At 40.5% G+C, this 19,456-nt stretch overlaps 1 protein-coding gene across 2 annotated transcripts in view; it reads left to right on the top strand.

The window, feature by feature from the left end:
- Positions 1-19,456, top strand: part of EBF2 (EBF transcription factor 2) — a 205,178-nt gene that overhangs the window by 181,937 nt on the left and 3,785 nt on the right. For both annotated transcript variants that reach the window (XM_084884829.1, XM_084884828.1), the window contains exons 12-16: positions 804-892; positions 2,573-2,638; positions 2,954-3,131; positions 4,733-4,918; positions 14,585-14,752. In XM_084884829.1, the coding sequence (XP_084740955.1) occupies positions 804-892; positions 2,573-2,638; positions 2,954-3,131; positions 4,733-4,918; positions 14,585-14,752 (687 nt within the window). The remainder of the gene's footprint in view (positions 1-803; positions 893-2,572; positions 2,639-2,953; positions 3,132-4,732; positions 4,919-14,584; positions 14,753-19,456) is intronic.

Below are 19,456 nucleotides of genomic sequence, written 5' to 3'. Positions count from 1 at the left end.
AGTCTACTGAATCTTGCACATCTTCATCCATTTTCTGCTTTTTGGCCGATGGTTTCATGAAAAACCTGTCCAAAGTTCGCTGTGCGAGGCGTTCGTTATGCGAGGCACCACCACACCAACTTTACTATTGTTGACACTAAGTGCCTGCTGTGTGCCAAGCACTGTCTTCAACAGAGAGAACACAGTGGTAAAGCAAAATAAGTATGGAATTTGTAGTGTATGGTGAAGCCGACATTACACAAATGTTCATGTGATGAAATAAAATTGGAAATATAATCTGAAAGTGTATTGTGCATAAGAACAGGGTTTAATGAGAATAAACCCATGGAAAGTTCATATATCAATGTATATATGAAAAAATATATTTTGAGAAGAACAAATAGGAGATAAAGACATACTTGGGAAAGAGAAGATGGGTGGAAGGAAGAAGGATGTAAAGGTCATTTGTTGTCTTCAGAAACTGTGGAAGAGTTTATTGTGTAATATTTCTGATTATGTAAGACTGAGCAGAAGATTACAAGTGTGTGCACTCAAGGCAGAAGTTATAAAGTAATTTTAATAATTCTGAAATTTTGCAGTCTCATTCTTATGGGAAAAAAAAGCATTAAATTAATATTAACTCCAAAGATATGCGTGAATTAACCAATGTCAATAGCAAAAAATCTTTAACTGATTATATCATTATGTATCAATTCTTAGACAGGTAGTATCAGAACCTTTCTATGACTTACAGAAGACTTAATGAGAAGTTTGTTTTGTGGAGAGGATTCATACCGAATAAAAAGAGGACTTTTCTATTTCAGCATTAAATGAACCCACCATAGACTATGGCTTCCAGAGGTTGCAGAAAGTCATCCCAAGGCATCCTGGAGATCCAGAGAGATTAGCAAAGGTAAAACACTTCGGAAATTAACATGTGAAAGCCGTCTTGTAGGATTTCAGCAAATTTAGATAAATACAGTCCCTTAAATCCCTCTAAAATTAAGTTAGGTCTTGAAATTTGGCTAAGCTTTAGATACAAGATGCACATAAAATATTTACTAACGGTGAAATAGAATATGATTAATCTCTGAGGAAATATGAAATCTGAAAACTTGGGCCTATAAAACAGATACACTGTGAATATTCAGCTTATAAAACACTGCCAACTTGATGAAAATAAATAATGGTGTAATTGCTTAAAACTGTAATTTCTCACTCCTTTGTATTTAAATATAATTTTATTTACACATAATTACAGGACACATTAGTCCTCAATCAAGTATTCACTGAGGACTTACTATGTATACAGGCATTTAATGAAGTGAAAAACACCTCCATCTACAATTTATATGAAGTTTTAAATGAATTTGCTTATGAAAATCTATCCCACTATTTTAGGTTTCTTTTTTAAAATACATCAATTTATTAGGTATTCAATAAATGTGGAATTAATACATTTTAACATTTATGTTTGCATTTTAAGCACACACACATTATAGTATGCTATGCTCTGTTTTCTCTACTGTGCGTAAAATTTAAGTACCACAGTTGCTTCTACATCATACTTTTATTTCCAGTTGGAAAAATCCCCAGCCCCACTATTAAATTAGGTGATATCTGGAAAGTAGGTTAATAGCAATTTAAAAGGCTGTTAAAAACAGGAGGTGGAAAAGACAAAATGAGAGGAAAGGGATTACTGAATACCAATTCTCTCTGGTTAAAATGAACAGGGGGAAATGTTATTGGAAGAATTCATCTTTATTAGAATAAAATTTTGCAGAAGGTATTGCCAAGAGAATTTCAGTACTTTGGACACCTCCTTGGCAAGCAGCTAAACATAAGTCAATCGATCATTTTAAGAATACTTGATTAATTAGATAGAGTACCTCCAATTTGGTTGTTTTCTGTTTTGCTTGTACCACATTTTATGGATCCATTTTATCTAGAGGAATTCCATACCCTATATAAGAAAAAGCTAATATGCAAATCGACCGAACAGCAGAACGACCAGTCTCTATGACACACACTGACCACCAGGGGACATACGCTCAATGCAGAATCTGCCCCCTGGTGGTCATTGTGCTCCGACAGGGGGAGTGCTGCTCAATGAGAAGCCCTGAGCTGGGCTCATGGCTGGTGAGCACAGGGATGGTGGTGGGAGCTTCTTGGAGTTTTCCAATGGTCTTAGGCTGTATAGCAGAAGTTCTCAACCTGTGGGTCGCAGGTTGAGAACCACTAGCAGGGTCTCCTAAGACTATCAGAAAACAGATATTTACATTACAGATATATAATGTAAATATTTACATTACAGATATTTGATGTAAATATTTAATGTAAAACCATCAGAAAACAGATACTTACATTACAATTCATTAACAGTAGCAAAATTACAGTTATGAAATAACAATGAAAATAATTTTATGGTTGGGGGTCACCACAACATGAGGAACTGTATTAAAGGGTCGCGGCATTCGAAAGGTTGAGAACCACTGTTAGGGGGATGTCTGGATGTTTTATACATAATTTTCCTTTCTGTTTGCCATTTGGGGTTCTTCCTTTGCTTATACCCCACTCTTTTGTTCTTTTCTAGGAAATGCTGTTGAAAAGAGCTGCGGATCTTGTGGAGGCCCTCTATGGCACACCACACAATAACCAGGTTAGGAGCTCACTCCTATACTCTAGGCTAGGGGTGTCGAACTCAATCAGAGAAGGGGCCAAAATCTAAAATCCAGCCTAAATCGCGGGCCGAATGGTTTACTGAACAGTCATAAACTGACAATGTCATAAACTGACAGCGGAGTGCAGTGATGACAGCGCGGTGCGGGCCACATTGCAAGGCCTGGCGGGCTGGATTTGGCCCGTGGGCCTTGTGTTTGACACATGTGCTCTAGACTGAGTTGGCCTGTGGATGAAATGCTCACCTCAACCTGCCATTTTGTAGGACATAATTGTAACCCCCTTCCCCCCATAGGACATCATTTTGAAGCGAGCCGCAGATATTGCTGAAGCCCTCTACAGTGTCCCCAGGAATCCCAGCCAGATCCCAGCTCTCTCCAGCTCTCCCGCTCACAGTGGCATGATGGGCATCAATTCTTATGGCAGCCAACTTGGGGTCAGCATCTCAGAGTCAACACAGGGAAATAATCAAGGTACTACCTTTCTCAGAGTCAAAATCCAAACAATGTATACATTTCGAAGGTTAGTTCTGCTTGAGCGCAGGGAGCTAAAGTTTGATTTAGACACCATCAAAAGAGTGTCCTCAAATAAGCAATGCACTCATATACTGTTGGGTTATCTCAAGATTATAAGCAGTGTATTAATAGATTTTGAGCTTTTTATTGTAGATAATAGGTAGAATGCCTTTACCTGGAAATACTTAAGGACCAGACTAACTATTATGATTTTAGAAAAGCTTAGGCTCACTGAATCAGATTTACAGGTATTATTTGAATAAAATTTATACTTCTACCATTGTGATCATCAGACTGAATAGTGTAAAGAAGCTGAATTATTGACATTATTGTTTATGATACACAACTCTCTCTTCCTAGTAACCAAGGGGGACTGGCTTGGTTTTATTTGGCAACTTCTTTTCGTGTATTACCTCAGGTACAAAAAATAGCAACCAGTTTATACAGTTACCTGTGCTTTTACATGTAAAGTATATCATGTAAATATTTTTGTCCTTGAGGTTGAAAGGCACTAAATTTGTCATAAATCATTTTTAGAAGTAACATTCTTAATAATGTCTCTAACTTTGAGGTAATTTCATTTCTAATTTTGTCCATTGGATGGAAACTCCTCATTCTTATGTCTAGGGTGATTTCTTGCAGAAGGGTGGGTGGGATGTAATATTTCTTTTTTTTTTTCTTCTTCTTCTTCTTCAAAGTTTGGTTATTTCCTAAATAGTCCTAGAGACAGTTTCCTCAAAGTGGGTGACTTCAGGATAGGTTAGGTGATGACTAATTGGCATCTGTGCTAGGGTTTTAGAAGTATGAGGAGGACTCATTGTCCCTTCCCCTATCCCACTTAGATGCTGGATTTACCCAAACTCCATTGCTGATGTTTCCAAGTCTTTGGTCAAAGAACAGCACATTTAAATGAACTTATCAACACTTTTTGAATGAAAATGCTTCCCACCCCCACCCAGGGCATGGCAACAAATTTGAACATTCCCAAAGCTGTGATCTGTAGAGTACTAGTGGCCCTTGAGGTGTTATTAGGATGCCTTTTCCCCACCACTCCCAGAACAGATGCTATGGTGTGTTTAATTTGGGAAATACTAGGTTAGCAAAGTTCAATTAGTTTAGGAATTCTCTAGGTCCTTCATATCCAATTTTCAAAGAATGGCTACAGTATACAACATCTGCCAAACTTTGTTTGACCAGACAATGCTTTTCTCAGTGATACTTATTAATATGTCATAGGGCTCTAGTGTTATATGAAATATGATTTGGAAGATGTCAGTATACACTGCCATTAGTCATTCATTCCTTGGTATGAATTGGTGAGGTTGACTGCAAATGTAAAAGCAGATGAAGGAGGGACTGTGAAGGACACTGCCTTTGGTAGGATGGGGAAGGGAAAGGAAGGAATTAAAGGATGAAGATAAGATATGCACTTTCCATCCCGTTGGGGTCAGGTTGGTGGTGCTCTGTAGTCTGTGCTGGTGTGGATCTGGGCTGCCATATTGGCTCTGCACTGTGTGTGCGCATTAGTTCACTTACCCGGGCTTTTCTTGGTTGTCCAGGTTACATCCGCAACACAAGCAGCATCTCTCCTCGGGGCTACTCTTCCAGCTCTACCCCTCAGCAGTCTAACTACAGCACCTCCAGTAACAGTATGAACGGCTACAGCAATGTCCCCATGGCCAACCTGGGCGTACCAGGGTCACCAGGATTTCTAAACGGCTCCCCCACAGGCTCCCCTTATGGAAGTAAGTTCCCTCTCCACTCTGCCTCTTCCTGGCTCTGTCCCTGGGTTTCACTGTTCAGCCTTTTGAGGGAGCGTTGGCCTCCTATATCTCACTGTCTCATAAAGGAAGAGCCCACTTCCTTTCCTTCCTGCCTTTTGTTCTTTTTTCTTTGCTAGACTTGGGCTCCTTTGGTTACTCCAAGTCTTCAGAGGGTTGGGGGAGGGTAGTTGGGGGGAGAGGAGAGAGGGGAAATGCTTCCTTTTAAAAAAAAAACCAGAAAGAGCATATGTAACTTGTGTAGATAGAGGAGAATTATGATTCCATGAAGAGGAATATATGCTCTTCACCAGGGGTTTTCAGATATGATGTTTTATTTAATTCTCATAAGAACTTTCTGAGGTCGGTGTTATTATCCCATTGTTACAGGTGAGAAGGTTTAGGTGCATAGTGAACCACTGACTTACCTGAGATCACACAGCTGGAATAGGGCAGGGTGATCATTTCAACATAGAAGTTATGACTTCAAGTTATTCTGTGTATCCCCCAGGCTCTCTTGTCACTGTGCTACATGGCTCTCTCCTCCATCCAGAGCAGTGATTTTCAACCCCTTTCATCTCATGGCATATATAAACTAATTACTAAAACTCTGCAGCACATAAATATATATATATTTTGCTGATCTGACAAAAAAAGTATAATTTTGATTCATTCAATCAGACGGCTATTGTTATATTGGTTGTTGTCATTTTTTTTATTTGACAATCTAAGGGGAAAGAGGTCAGTGCCCCTGACTAAATGATCAGGTAGTGCATGTTTATAAAATTCTTGTGGCATACTGTGTGAAAGTTGCTGTTCTAGAGAGATGGATTTGACGACTCGTAAGAGTGAAACATGGAGATAAAACCTTTTTTAAAAAAATGTAAGTATGGTTGGTGTACAATATCACATTGACTTCAGGTGTACAATATTTACATACTTTACAGTGTGATTACCACGCTAAGGCTAGTCATCTGTCACTGTGCAAACTTATCATGGCCCAGCAATACCACTTTTGGAGATTTTGCCAGGAAAACAAAACCACTACTTTAAAAAGACATATGCACCCTTATGCTCACTGCAGCATTATTTACAATAACCAAGATGTGGAAGCAACCGAGGGCCCATCAATAAATGAATGGGGAGACAGAACCTCCCAGCAAGCTAGATGTTCCAGAAAGTTATGAAAACTCAATCAGCTTGCTTTTAGGGCTAACTTGGAACTTACACAAGTTAAGAGAATATGTGTTTTTTAAAACTATTTAGGGAATACGTCAGGCCAGGAGAGAAGCCACCATGGAGAGTCTGAGTGAGTGAGTTCTTGAAATGTTAGATCTGTGGCAGGCTTTACAGCAGATCCTCCGCTCACCCAGACTGGCTCCCTCATGCCAGGAACAAGGGCGACTTAAGGTCAGCACACAGCCCCTTCCACCACAGCTCAGGAAGTGAAATGCCAAGGATATAGAGGCTGCCTTTCAGCCTTTGGGTCTATGTTCAATACATACCCATAAATTCTGTCTGGGACACCTGTTTGATTCACCACACTCAGTCCCCTACTGAATGTGATAAGGACATAGCAACCAGGTAGCAGAGACAGTAGAGGTTGGTTCTTCTAGTGCCACTAACATCTGACAACGAGTTCTGTGTTCTATGATCCTGACCAATTAGACTAGACTAATCTAGAAAAACAAACTTTTGCTTGATTTACTTATTTCTTCACTTGTTTTTACCTTATCTTGTTTCAAAATGGGGGAATTATAGTGGTCAGTGGGTATTATGAAAATATAAGAAGCTGAGAAAAAAGAAAAATTATGGATAAGAAAATTAGATGAAGCCAAGGACGGGTATGGATGCCATTCATTCATTCATTCATTCATTCATTCATTCAAGGGAGCCATTATTTTGGTTAAGAGACTTACAAGATGGTAAAGCAAAGACAGGAGCTATTTGCTATAAGAGTTGGTGTCCACTGTATTTTTTCAGTAGCTCAGGAGAAACTTGGTTTTTCTGTTGCCGAGACCTTGGAGAGGTTTCTTCCTGCATCCTTGTGGAGCAGGGACCTGTGTGCAGAATGGATCACATTGTCAACAGCCCCTGCAAGTGGTAGAGGGCAAGAGAGCTATGGTGTAAATAATGTCCCCTATCAGTGGTGACAACAATAACAGTAATTCATAATTGCATTCTGAGTTAACAGCCTATCAGGCACGTTAGATCCTCACAACACCCTTATGATATGGATATAATAATGGTAATAATTACAATTATCACAATTTCTCCTCTAAGATATTAATCATTATTAAATCACTTACTCAAGGATTCATAGCCAATAAATAGCAAAAGCAAGACTAGAACAAGTTATAAGATTCAGAATACCAAGTTTTTAAATTATTCAATAATGTTAGAAATATTTCACATATTTATAATACATTATTAGTCTGAAACATATGAAATGACCTCTTTTTTATTTCCAAAATGGTAATATCACATGTTCAAGCAGACATTTATGAGTAAAAAGTATTTGGTTGAACTATATGAAACTGTTATTTTTGTAGATCAAAAATGGTCAAGCCCTGGTCTGTGTGGCTCAGTTGGTTGAAGCATTGTCCTGTGCACCAAAGGGTGGTGGGTTCAATTCTTGGTCAGGGCATATGGCCAGGTTACAAGTTGGATCCCCAGTCTAGGTGCATATGGGTTTCTCTCTCACATCGATGTTTCTCTCTCTTTCTTCCTCTCTCTCTAAAATCAATAAAAGCATATAAAAATGGCCAGTATAATGATATAGTGTGTAGTGTGGGAGAAAGTTGGAGGGAAGGATAGATAGATGATAGATAAATAGGTAGATAGATATACAGACATAGATAATGGATAGATAAATGAAAATGCCCATTGGGTGTTAATTATCTGATATTTCTTATCCATAATTCATTTGATAAGGAGGAACCCTTCCTACACCAGCAACTGACACCTTCCTTCCACTACCCTTTCTTGATTACTCAATCCCACAGCCACAGGAAAAATAATAAACCCAAAGTCTTTAAAGTAAACAAGACAATGCCCTGGTTGGCATGAGTCAATGGTTAGAGCATCAGTCCATGCATGAAAGGGTTATGGGTTTGATTCCTGGTTGAGAACACATACCTGAATTGCAATTTCACTCCCCATGGAGGGCAACCAGTTGATGTGTTTCTCTCTCGTCGATGTCTCTCTCTCTCTCTCTCTCTCTGTCTCTCTCTCTCTCTCTCTCTCTCTCTCTCTCTCTCTCTTCACCTCCCCCCCACCCCCATCCCTTACACTTTCTCTGAATAGCAATGGAGAAAATATCCTCAGGTGAGGATTAACAACGACAACAAATAAGGAAGACAGCACAGAATAGAAAGAGGAAGATGCCCTGCCCAACAGGAGTGGAAAACAGCTGAGAACCTCCTTCTAGCTCCTCCTGGGTGTGTGTGTGGTCCTTGCACCTTCATTTTCTGAGGGAGTGTCTGAAGGAGTTTCAGACTGAGAATGGGAAACCAAACAGTGCATTCACTAACTCATTACAATAAAATCCTCTACTGCTAAAATACAGAATACCCTGTGGAGTTCATTCCAATAACATCTGACCTGTCTTTCTCATTTCTAACCAGCCAAGTCTTAACATCTCTGGAAAATAAAAAAAAAAATAAAATAAAAAATAAGAAAGAAAAGATTTTTATCATTTCAGTGCATGTGTCTGAAAACAGCATTCTATAATTTTTCACTTCATTTTTTAAACTATTAAAAATAAATAAATAAATAGTCTGATGTGGCCAGGCCATGGAACAGTTGCTTGCCAGAGATATTAAAAAGAAATAAAGCCAAGCCTTTGGTCAAGGTGACTTTCATTACGGCCAATGCAGAGTATCAGAAACCCTCGTCTTTACTGCGTTTGCTCTCACACTGCTTCAAAAATGGCCAAACAGATGTTTTTTCAATTTCACATACAAACTCCACTTCCTGGCGGTAGCATTGTGTGCCAAGTTCCAGCTCAGTGCAAGTTTTTATGGCTGAGTTCTAAGCCCCTGACAATAGGGGGTTATAACGAAACGCTGACAGGCCCCCGGGTGCCAGCAAATGCAATGGCTCAGTGCAAATGAGGATGTGTGCCCGCTGAGGTCCAGCTGGGACCGTGCAGGCCAATCAATCCTGAGAAGAAGAAAAGGGGTTTTTCCTGAACTCCTCATGTTCACAGAGGTTTCTGGGCCAGGAGTGCCGGCCTTTGCTTTGGCCTTTATCCATAGAGAGAGATGGCCAGAGAAATTCTCATTGGTACGTGTGATCAAGTTTCCAGAGTCGTTGCATTCTGGTGTCCCCAAAGACGGCCTATTCAAACTGCAACACCCAGGGACGACTTAGTCCAAAGAAGAATAGCCACCAACCAAATCCAACATTTTGGAACAAAACCCGTAAGACAAAAATCCAACATGTCCTCAGAGACTCCTACTTCACTCACATAGTCTTAGACTATGCCCTAAGCCTCAATACTTTTATATTTTCAAACATAAATATCAAGATATTTGCTATTATAGATTATTAAAGGATTATTATAGAAAAATTGGAGCCCATGAAAATAGTTTTAAAAAGAAAACCTATTTTCACCATAAATAAAACCACACCGTTGCCCTCGCCAGTGTGGCTCAGTTGGTTGGGCACCATCATGTGCAGCAAAGGTTGCACGTCCATTTCCCTGTCAGGGCACATACCCGAATTGTGGGTTCGATTCCCAGGAGGGGGTGTCCACAGAGGCAGCTGATCGATGTTTCGCTTTCACATTAATGTTTCTCTCCCTCTCCTTTAGTCTCTCTCTAAAAATCAATTTAAAAAAAAAATTTTTAAACCTTGTTAGCATTTTGATCTATTTCTTTTGTCTTTTTCTCCAGGAAAGAAAAAACTATTCAATTACAATAGTAACATGCTCATTATAGGTAATTAGAAAAGCATGTATATGTAAAAAGGGGGAAAATGACACCCTTTATTTCTCGGCAGAGATAACCATTGTTAACTTTTAAAGTATAGCCTTCCAGCCATGAATAGACAGATTTTGAAAACTGCAGTGTCTGTTCTGATGCAGAACTAATGAGTTGCTGCCATAAGACCAAAGAAAGAGTAGAAGGAAAGTGGCAAAATTACCCAAGTCACAGGTAGGAAGCTAGGCTCCGTAAGACCTGTTGATGGTGCAGGCCTGTGTCCTAGACATTAGGAGTGATGTTTGCTTTGCAAAATTAACTACAATCAACAAGCTTTCCCCAGGGATTTGAAAATTTATTAGTCTCTGCTTTTCTGTAAACAAAAAACCTATTTTACAGGAAGGAAAGCCTTAAATCGAAGAGGAACATAGACTTCCAAGACAGCTATTATGCCTATTGCTAAGAATTATATTATTTTTTGACAACAACAACAAATATATATATATATATATATTTCCCATTTGTTTATTTTAATAGCCTTTACTGGTTTCTCTTACATGGAAAGTAATATCTGTTCATTATAGAAAATTTTGAAAATATGGGCAAGTAAAAGGAATAAATTTAAGAATATTCTTAATCCCATCAGTCAGGGATACTAGTAAAAGTTTGGATGTAGCCCTGGCCAGGTGACTCAATTGGTTAGAGTTATGGTTGGCAAATTGTGGCTTGCGAGTTTGACCCCTTGAAGTGTGGCTCTTCCACAAAATACCATGGCCTAGGGGAGTCTTTTTTGAAGAAGTGGTGTTAGAAGAAGTTTAAGTTGAAAAAAATTTGGCTCTCAAAAGTAATTTCAATCGTTGTACTGTCGACATTTGGCTCCATTGACTAATGAGTTTGCTGACCACTAACATCATCCTGTACACCAAAAGGTTTTGGGTTCCATACCCAGTCAGGGCACATGCCTAAGTTCCCAGTTTGATCCCCAGTTGGGGTGTGTATGAGAGGCAATGAATCAATGTTTCTATATTGTGTATATCTTTCTTTCTTTCTCTCCCGCCCCCTCTCTCCCTCTCTTTCTCTCAATATAAACATATCTTTTGATGAGGTTAAAAAAAAGTTTGGACATAGTGGGTTTGACATCTATGTTATTATTTAATCTGCTTTATTCGTCTAAGCATATCTTCCCATATCATTCAATATTCTTGTCAAACATTAGTTTCCATAGTGGTCCGTTTCATGGAAACTTATTGAAGATCACTTCAGTTATGTTCCACTTTTTCACAATTATAAAAATGCCCTTGGATCTAGTTTCTGCACATTTATGATTATTCCCTTGCAGTTAGCTTCTAGAAATTCAATTACTGGGTTAAAAAATATGCATATTTACACTGAGTGGCCAGATTATTATGATCTCTGAATGCATAATAATCTGGCCACTCAGTGTGTATGTGTGAGTGTGTGTGTGTGTGTGTGTGTGTGTGTGTGTGTGTGTGTTAGAGGCCTGATGCATGAATTCGTGCATGGGTGGGGTCTGGCCAGCCTGGCCATGGGGAGGGGACATGGGTGATTGGCCAGCCTGCCTGCTGGTTTAACTCCTGGTCGAGGGGACAATTTGCATATTAGACTTTTATTATATAGGATATACACTGAGTGACTGGATTATTATGTGTTCAGAGATCATAATCATCTGGCCACTCAGTGTAAAAACACAAATACTTTGGTACTTATTGCCAAAGTCCCTCCAAAAAGGTCAGGCACGGCCCCTTAGGAAAGGACCTAATTCCCTGCCCTGTTAATTTCTTCTTAATCTTAGTTTTCATTTTTGAATTAATTTACAAAAGCTTATTAGCTATTGAGGATTTAAAAACATCTGATAATTATCACAATATTTCCACTAGTTTGTCGTTTGCCTTTTCTGTATGTGTTCCAGAAGTTTTTTGTCCTGTAGCAGATCTGTCTCCTGCCGTTCTGTTGGGGGTTGAAAGGATTATGTAAATTATATAACCTTCCTAATTTTTCCACTAGCACCTCTATAATTTTGTTTTTACAAATAACTCTTTAATGCACTAAGATTTACTTTAGAGTTTAACATGAGGAAGCACTCTAAATTTAGTCTCCAAATGGCTAGTGTATAGTTCCCAGTCGTTTATTTCCACACTAATTTGAAATGTCACCTTTATTAAATTTTAATTCTCATATATATACTCAGGTCTGTTTCTGGACTCTCCAAGGAGTTGTCTGATTATATGTATGCTAGTATAACACTTATTTCATGGATGTAGATTTATTATAAGTCTTAATATGTTAAGATAAATGCCTTCTTCCTACTTCAAACAATTTTTAAACAAAACTTTCTGGTTCCTCTAGTGTTGTTTCTTTAAACGGATAAGCATAGTTATGTTTGTTGACCCATACAAACTAAAATTCTTTTTAAGATTTTTATTATATTTGCATTCAATTTAAAACTAATTTGGATATAATTTGGCATTTGACAAAAAATAGGTTAAAAATATTTTGAGTGGGCACTTTATAGTTCTCTGCTTATTCAGCTCTCAACGATTCTTTTATGCCATTTAGTAAAACTTCAGGTGACTCCCCTTCCACTGAGAGGCAACCACATTTGATCTAATCAACCCATTTTAAGTAGAATCTGTTATGGAAAAGAAATATTTGTTAAAGTGAGTCATATGTTGAATGGAAGTGGAATCGCACATGCAGGCATGAGTGTTTGTGTGTGTGTCTAATTCACATTCTAACCGCCCCCTCTGCTGTGGGATATGAGGGCATTCTCTATTGCAGACACAGAGATCAAGGCACCGTTTGGGAGCCTGCATGGATCACACAGTGTGGTCAGAGTCAGGGCCTCCTGAGTCTCAGCTTTTCTCTGGCCTCTAATTCTGTGCCTCACAGAAAGGAGAGAGGTTCCCTCTCTTCCTGCTCCATTTTATTGTTGCTAAAAACAAGGTGAGCAGAGAGATGTTGCTTGGAACTATGACTAGGACTCACTCCCAGTGCTTAACCAGAGTAACCCCATATCTTCTTCATTTGCATCTTTAAGTATTACGTGAGATTTTTTTCTGGACTTTGTCTTCCTTTCCAGCTTTAAAAAAAAAAAAAAAATTCATGTTACTTGAAGAAAGACAGAGGTATACCCAGATGCTTCCTTCTGCATAGCTCTTTAAATCAGGACTACCTAAGGATAAGCAGTTTTTAGATAAATATTTTTTATTGAAAAGTTGGTATGCAGTGTGGCTGTAAAAAACATATTGGAGATATGCTGTATGATTGCATTATAGTACACAAATTGTGTGAACGTAGACTGAAGTATATCTTTATAATGAGAGAGGGGAACGTGAGATGGAGTCTTACATAGGACCTCAGAACATTTGACCTTCAGTTCACCTTGTACTTGTTCTTTGAACCATAAGCCACACTCATGTCCTTACTTTCAAAATCTCATTGGGGAGAGGCTGAGCCACTGAAGATCCGAAGCAGACGTTAGCACTGCCAGCCTTAATGTGGGCTTTGCTATGGGGTTCTAGTAATTCTTTTACCAAGTCATGGGATTTGGACAGTTCAGAATTCTGGAGAGGATGCCAAAAGGAGTCCATGAAGCTTGACCTTCTATTATAAGATGCTAAGTTGAACAATATTACCCATGTGAATTTCAGTTTACCCCTTTCTTGAGCAAGTTACACATAGAAGATAAAATTAGGACTACTCAGGATAAGCAGTTTTAGGTAAATCACTAATCTGGCCAGTGTGGCTCCGTTGGTTGGGGCGTTATCCAATCCACTGAAAGGTCATGGGTTCGATTCCTGGTCAGGGCAAGTACCCAGGTCGGGTGTGTACAGGATGGATATTTCTCACACCAATGTTTTTCTCTTTCCTCCCTTCCTCTCTGTCTAAAATCAATAAAAAGATATCCTCGGGTGAGGATTTTTTTTTAAGTTACCTTCTTGTGTGATGTAACTTGGAGTATCTGACTTTAAGAGGTGGGGCACTTCATTGTGTAAGTTGCCTTTATTTTATTTTTTGAAATTGCAACACTTAGCTTTTGGCTCCCTTTAAGTAATTTTAGCATTAATATTGGTGTTTTTCCTTCACATTACATCAGAGGAGGCTGACTCACAGCTTTATTTCCCAGGAGCTCTGCAAGGAGAGGGAGAGGGAAGTAATCTCCTAAATGTTAATAAACTTTTACATTTAATGAGGAAGTGGCCCGTAGAGATGTCACTCTCCGAGAAGATGTTACCCCATTCCTCAAAACTCGGGAGCCCTGAGGATTGCTAGGGAAGTAGATAGCCCCCAGACAGGATTTATTTCAGGGAGAAAAAGAGGTTTCCATTCTCGAGTAGATTTGGTGTTTTTTTTCAGATATTGGTCTGAGTCTTCTCTTGTTAAGCTTCTCTTCATGAATCAAGACCCATCACAATATCACATCCTGCTGATGCCTTCCTACTCTCCCAGGCAGGGGGGCACTCTACCCGCTAGGTCGGCTTCGCTGTGTATGTACCTCCAGTTAAATTATCGCCCTCTTGGTTGTTCTCCTTGTCTATTTATTGCTCAGGGCAGGGACAGTGTCACATTCCACATTGTTAAATCCCTGGAACAATAGCTGGAACGAATTAGTCATTTCTCAATAACTGTGTAAGGTTATATGCACTGAAGAAGGAACTTCTCCATGTGTCTCTCTCTAAAAGAAGATTGTGCATTTGCTTTCCAGTCATGTCATCAAGTCCCACTGTTGGATCTTCCAGCACGTCTTCCATCCTCCCATTTTCCTCTTCAGTTTTTCCTGCTGTCAAACAGAAGAGTGCCTTTGCCCCTGTCATCAGGCCCCAAGGCTCCCCTTCGCCTGCCTGCTCCAGTGGCAATGGAAATGGATTCAGAGGTAAGCCGAGGTTCCACTCTGGGAGTAAGCACGTTCCACGTGCCACAGGCCAGCAGAGTAAGAGCACACTGCACGGCCATATGCTCTATCTCTAGCCAATTTACTTATGAAGAGATGCTTTTCTGTTTTCATGGTGGTACGTGAATGGCTTTCCACCTGGGCTAGTACTCCACTCAAGAGCAAGATGGGGGGAAATAGAAGTTGAACAACTTTGCATGATCACAGAATTAACTGGTAGAGCCAGACATACCCTCTGGGGGTGTCTGCACTCCCCACACCTAGGCTTTTCACGAGGACACATCACTATTTCCTAGAAGGGGCCTGATCGCCAGGTTGGAGGCTTCATGGTGATGACCGCTTACCTATTTGTCTAGCCATCTGTGGTGCGTACACATTCCCTTGGCACAAATGCACAGGGCCCCTCAGGAGCACCAGCCAGGTCGGAGCGTTCTGGCTATGTGCTAGTCAAATTGATAGCAGGTGCCTGATTGGGTGGTGTAGAGAAGGAAGAAAAAAAAAGATACTGTGTCTAAGAACAGAAACTGGTCACCCATCAAACCCATTTTGAGCAACGTCTTAAAATCTAATGTGACATGACGTAACACAAATGTGATGAGTACATGAGAATCTAATCATCTCAGTGTGAATGGGAGGCAGCTGACGGCGAAAGAGCAAATTGGAAACTGCTGAACGTTGTGGATCCTGACGACCCACATTATTTTTAGGCTGTTCCCCATGTTTTGACATGAAAACATTCATGACCAGCAGTGTTGAATGAAACCAAAGCAGGCAGAGGTTTGGTTAACCCCTCGTGGATCAAGGTCCCTGCAGTCAGCAGAGCCTTGGATGACCCCTGGCACCCCTGGGACAGCATCTGCCGAGGGGCTTTATGATAGTGAGTGGCTTCCTGCTCCTTTGAGGGCACCTGCAAGATTTCATCGTGGGCTGGGTTTGAGCAGAGCTCTGGAAGGTGTGTTAGGTTTCTCTCCCTTCCTACCATCAGAGGCGACGGTGTCTCTTCGAAGTCAAGTAACTTAACAGAGAAACTGTCAGATGAGAACTAAATGCCCAGCACTTAGAAGAATCCCTGAAAATTCTTTTTCTTCTAATTAGACAAAGCCATTGCATCTACATGCCACCTAACTTGTGAGTAGTTGGAAACATCTATATATTTGATTTTATATATATATATATATATATATATATATATATATATATATATATATATATATATATAAAATCTCTAGATGTCTGATTCATGGAGAAACAAGCTCATTTATATCTGTCTCCACCTGCCCATCTTTTATCAAAGCAGTGGTTTCCATCCCATTGCTAGGGGACATGCTCAGAACCTTTTCAATGATGGCTTTGACTAACAACAATTGCTGAATATTTGCTGTATCTTCCCTTTCTCCACAACCACTCCAGTAATGATGTCTCCCCTTTACATGTTATTTGATTTTAGTCATGTCCCTTAAGCCAAGTGGGGGCCATACAGGTCTCATTGGGGAAGTGTAGTGTGAGAGGCCCAAGAAAAGCTGAGGAGGACTGCAGATATGGGAGGAAGATGGAGGGATGTGGTCCTCTCCTCCTTCCAGGCAACTCTTGCAAATATTTTCAGTTTCACGTTGAGGGGGAAAAGTATAACTTGATTTCCCCTTGCTACCCTGCCCCCACCTCCTCTCTCACAAAGAATAGAGTTGGGGATGTACAGCTGGTTATCTCAGATATTCCAGATCTGTCCTGTCCAGGGAGGCCCACCCAACTATTAACTCAAAGCCAAGATGAATTTTTCACTGGCTCTGCCCTGCTATCGGGTATACCCAAGGCTCCCTGTGGTGTTACCCAATCAGGATTGAGTTGGCTCAAAGAGTTGGAAAAGTTTGTGTGGGTCATAGGGAGGCTTTCCTGTTGGAACGATAGCAACCAAATAGCCAGAAGACCCTCTCTAGGGTCCTCAGCTGTGTGAGCTGTTACTCACCACAGGTTGAAATGCTTAGGCTGCGAGAATGGCTGAGGTGCACATTCTTTTTTTAAAATATTTTTATTGACCTTATTGGAGTTACGTTGGTTAATTAAATTTATAGGTTTCAAGTGTACAATTCTATAATACATGATCTATATATAGTATTGTGTGAGCTGCACAATCTTGATCGGGTCTTTAGGAGTGACTATTTAGTTGGTTATATCTAGTCACAGGCTTTGGGCTCTGGTTTCATTTCTATAGAATTACAACAAGGTCATGAGCCTCTTTTGGATTCTATAATTTCCTACAAAGTTTTCTGGTGATTTGAACCATAGAAGAAGGAGGAGGGCAGGGAGGGAAGGATAAGGATAGGGAAGCACTTAAATTAGGATTGCAGACATTAGTAAAAATTATGAAAATATTAAGTAATGTGTGGAGAAATAAAAGAGAATGCTGGGGTGAACCTCAAGGGATATCAGCCATTGGAAGAACACTAGATTTTATCAGAGTCCTAGCTCAGCTCTCTTCCAGGCTATGTGAATCTGTACAAATCATCATCATCTGAGAGCCTCAGTTCTTTGACTGTTAAATAGTAAAGCTCAAAGCTGTCTACAAGGGTTGTTGTGAAATAGTTTGTGTAAAGATCAGGAATGGTAAGGGATATTTCGCACAGACCAGCAGAGAGAAGCCTGGGATTGACAAAGGATGCCTTTCAGAGGCTATGCCCCCCACCCCCCACTCTTTCTCATTTTGGACCCAGAGAAAAGAAGCTCGAGGTTCAATATTACAATGTCCATTGATGCAGACAAGGTTAAAACCAAGCTGACAGTGAATGTACTACCCACAGTCACTGAATGAAGGAACCTGGGATTGCAAGGGCACTTCATCTCTTCAGAGACAGATGGGAGAGTAAAAACAGGTCTGAGGTGGTTGGGTGATCACAGGCTGGTGGAAAGGTTCTTCTCTAACCTGTAAGACGAGATGCTCTCAATCATCTGCTGGGGACATGTGCGACTAACGCCCTCTCATACTTGCTGACCTTCACCGAGCACCACTGAGCACCACGTGCAAGACACTGAACCAAACTCTTCACATGAATCGTCTTGTTCAAGCCTCCCATGTGACCCAAAGGGGAAGGTCAGACCTTTAGCACCATTTTTAGTTAAGTAGCTTGTCCAAGGCCACATAGCAAGTGACTGATGACTCGACCTAGACATTTTGACTCCAGAACTGGTGCTCAGATAGCCCACTGTCTCTCTGAGGACAAGAATAGTCCAATTCCTCTCTCACCTTTCACCCATACCTACTCCTCACCTGGACCAAAGAGGGATTATTGCTTTCCCATGAAATGCCAAAGGTCAAAAAATTGGTCAACGTGCCATTAAGCCGTTTTCTTTCCTCCTCCACAAAACTGCTTACTTTTTTTCTCCAGTTAACTTCTGCTTTCTGTCTATGGGCTTCGGTTTCTACCAGCAAAAAGTCAGGGTCACCATGTAGCAGAGATCTAGCCCACCCGGTGCCTGACATGAGACCAGGAGGAAGGAAAAATGTGTAAAGTCTGCTGTTCTTCTGGCATGCAGTGCAGCTGGTTCGTTGCACGACTCTGCCCTTTTAACAAGCTTTGTAGGTAGCTCTCTGAGGACCTAGAAAAAGGAAGGGGCTGATGAGTTTTTAGTGCAATAGACAAGTGCAAGTTGAAAACTTGAGCCAGATTCCCTCTACCAGAGAGCTATACATGTAGTGTCATTGTCCCACCCTCCACCTCATCTCTCAGGCATTTACAGTTGATGAGTGCAGAGTGTCAAGATAATATTATGCACCAGGCACCTGATTCATTTTCCAGCTCCCTCCAGGAAAAAAAGTAAAATAAGAAAACCTCCTACACTCTAGGATAATTACCAGGGTTGCTGTGTCTCCAAATCATCAGGGAGTGTCCAGAATTGAACTGCCTTTATTGAAAAGTTACATTGATTCGATATATAGTAATACAGGCAAAAATAATTAAGGTTTTGCTAGCTGTGTAAGACCTTAATCCAGATCTCGCAAGCATTCAATAAAGGCTGTATGGGCAGGGAAATATACGGCTGATAATTTTGCCCAAGAAGACTAGCTGGTGGGAGAGGAGGTGCAGAAGGAGAGGGAGGAGGAGAGGGTGGAGTGGAGGCGGAGAGAAGGGGGAGTAGGAACAGAAAGGGGAAGAGGAGGAGATGGAGGAGAGAGGTGTGTTGGGGGAAACAGGAAGACTTTTGTCCATTTGCTTATAAGCTTAGTAAGCTCCACTCAGCAAAATGCTTCTATGCTAATTGATAAGCCCTAGGAGAGATATAGACAATATAGCTGAAGGATCGAATTCTAGATATAGTTGAAAGTTTTAATGCAATAAAATGATTCTGCCAGTTTCCAAGCATGTGAAAAATCTATGGGTTTATTGCCCAAAAGCCAAAGCCAGAGAGGGGTGCATTTCTGTGTGACTTTTCTACACCGTGTGGATGCTGCTTTCTTTCCCACTTCAAGGGAAAGCCTTGGACCTGATGCACCCAGACAGGCTGTCCACATCATCCTGACTACATGGAGGAGACGCTGCACACTGTACTTTGGTGGGGGATGAAGAGTGATGTTGGAGTGATTCCCAAATTAGGAACTAAATTAAGTCCTCTATTCCAGTGGATCAGCATTTATTCGTGACTGAGCATCACAGAGCAGCAGTGAGCACTAAAGGAAGATGAGCTAGTTAGGGG

Source organism: Pipistrellus hanaki (genome assembly GCF_964339955.1).
Source record: "Pipistrellus hanaki genome assembly, chromosome: 5".
Classification (NCBI taxonomy): domain Eukaryota; kingdom Metazoa; phylum Chordata; class Mammalia; order Chiroptera; family Vespertilionidae; genus Pipistrellus; species Pipistrellus hanaki.
The sequence above is the reverse complement of the archived record's forward strand: the minus strand, read 5'-3'. Positions and strand labels throughout refer to the sequence as shown.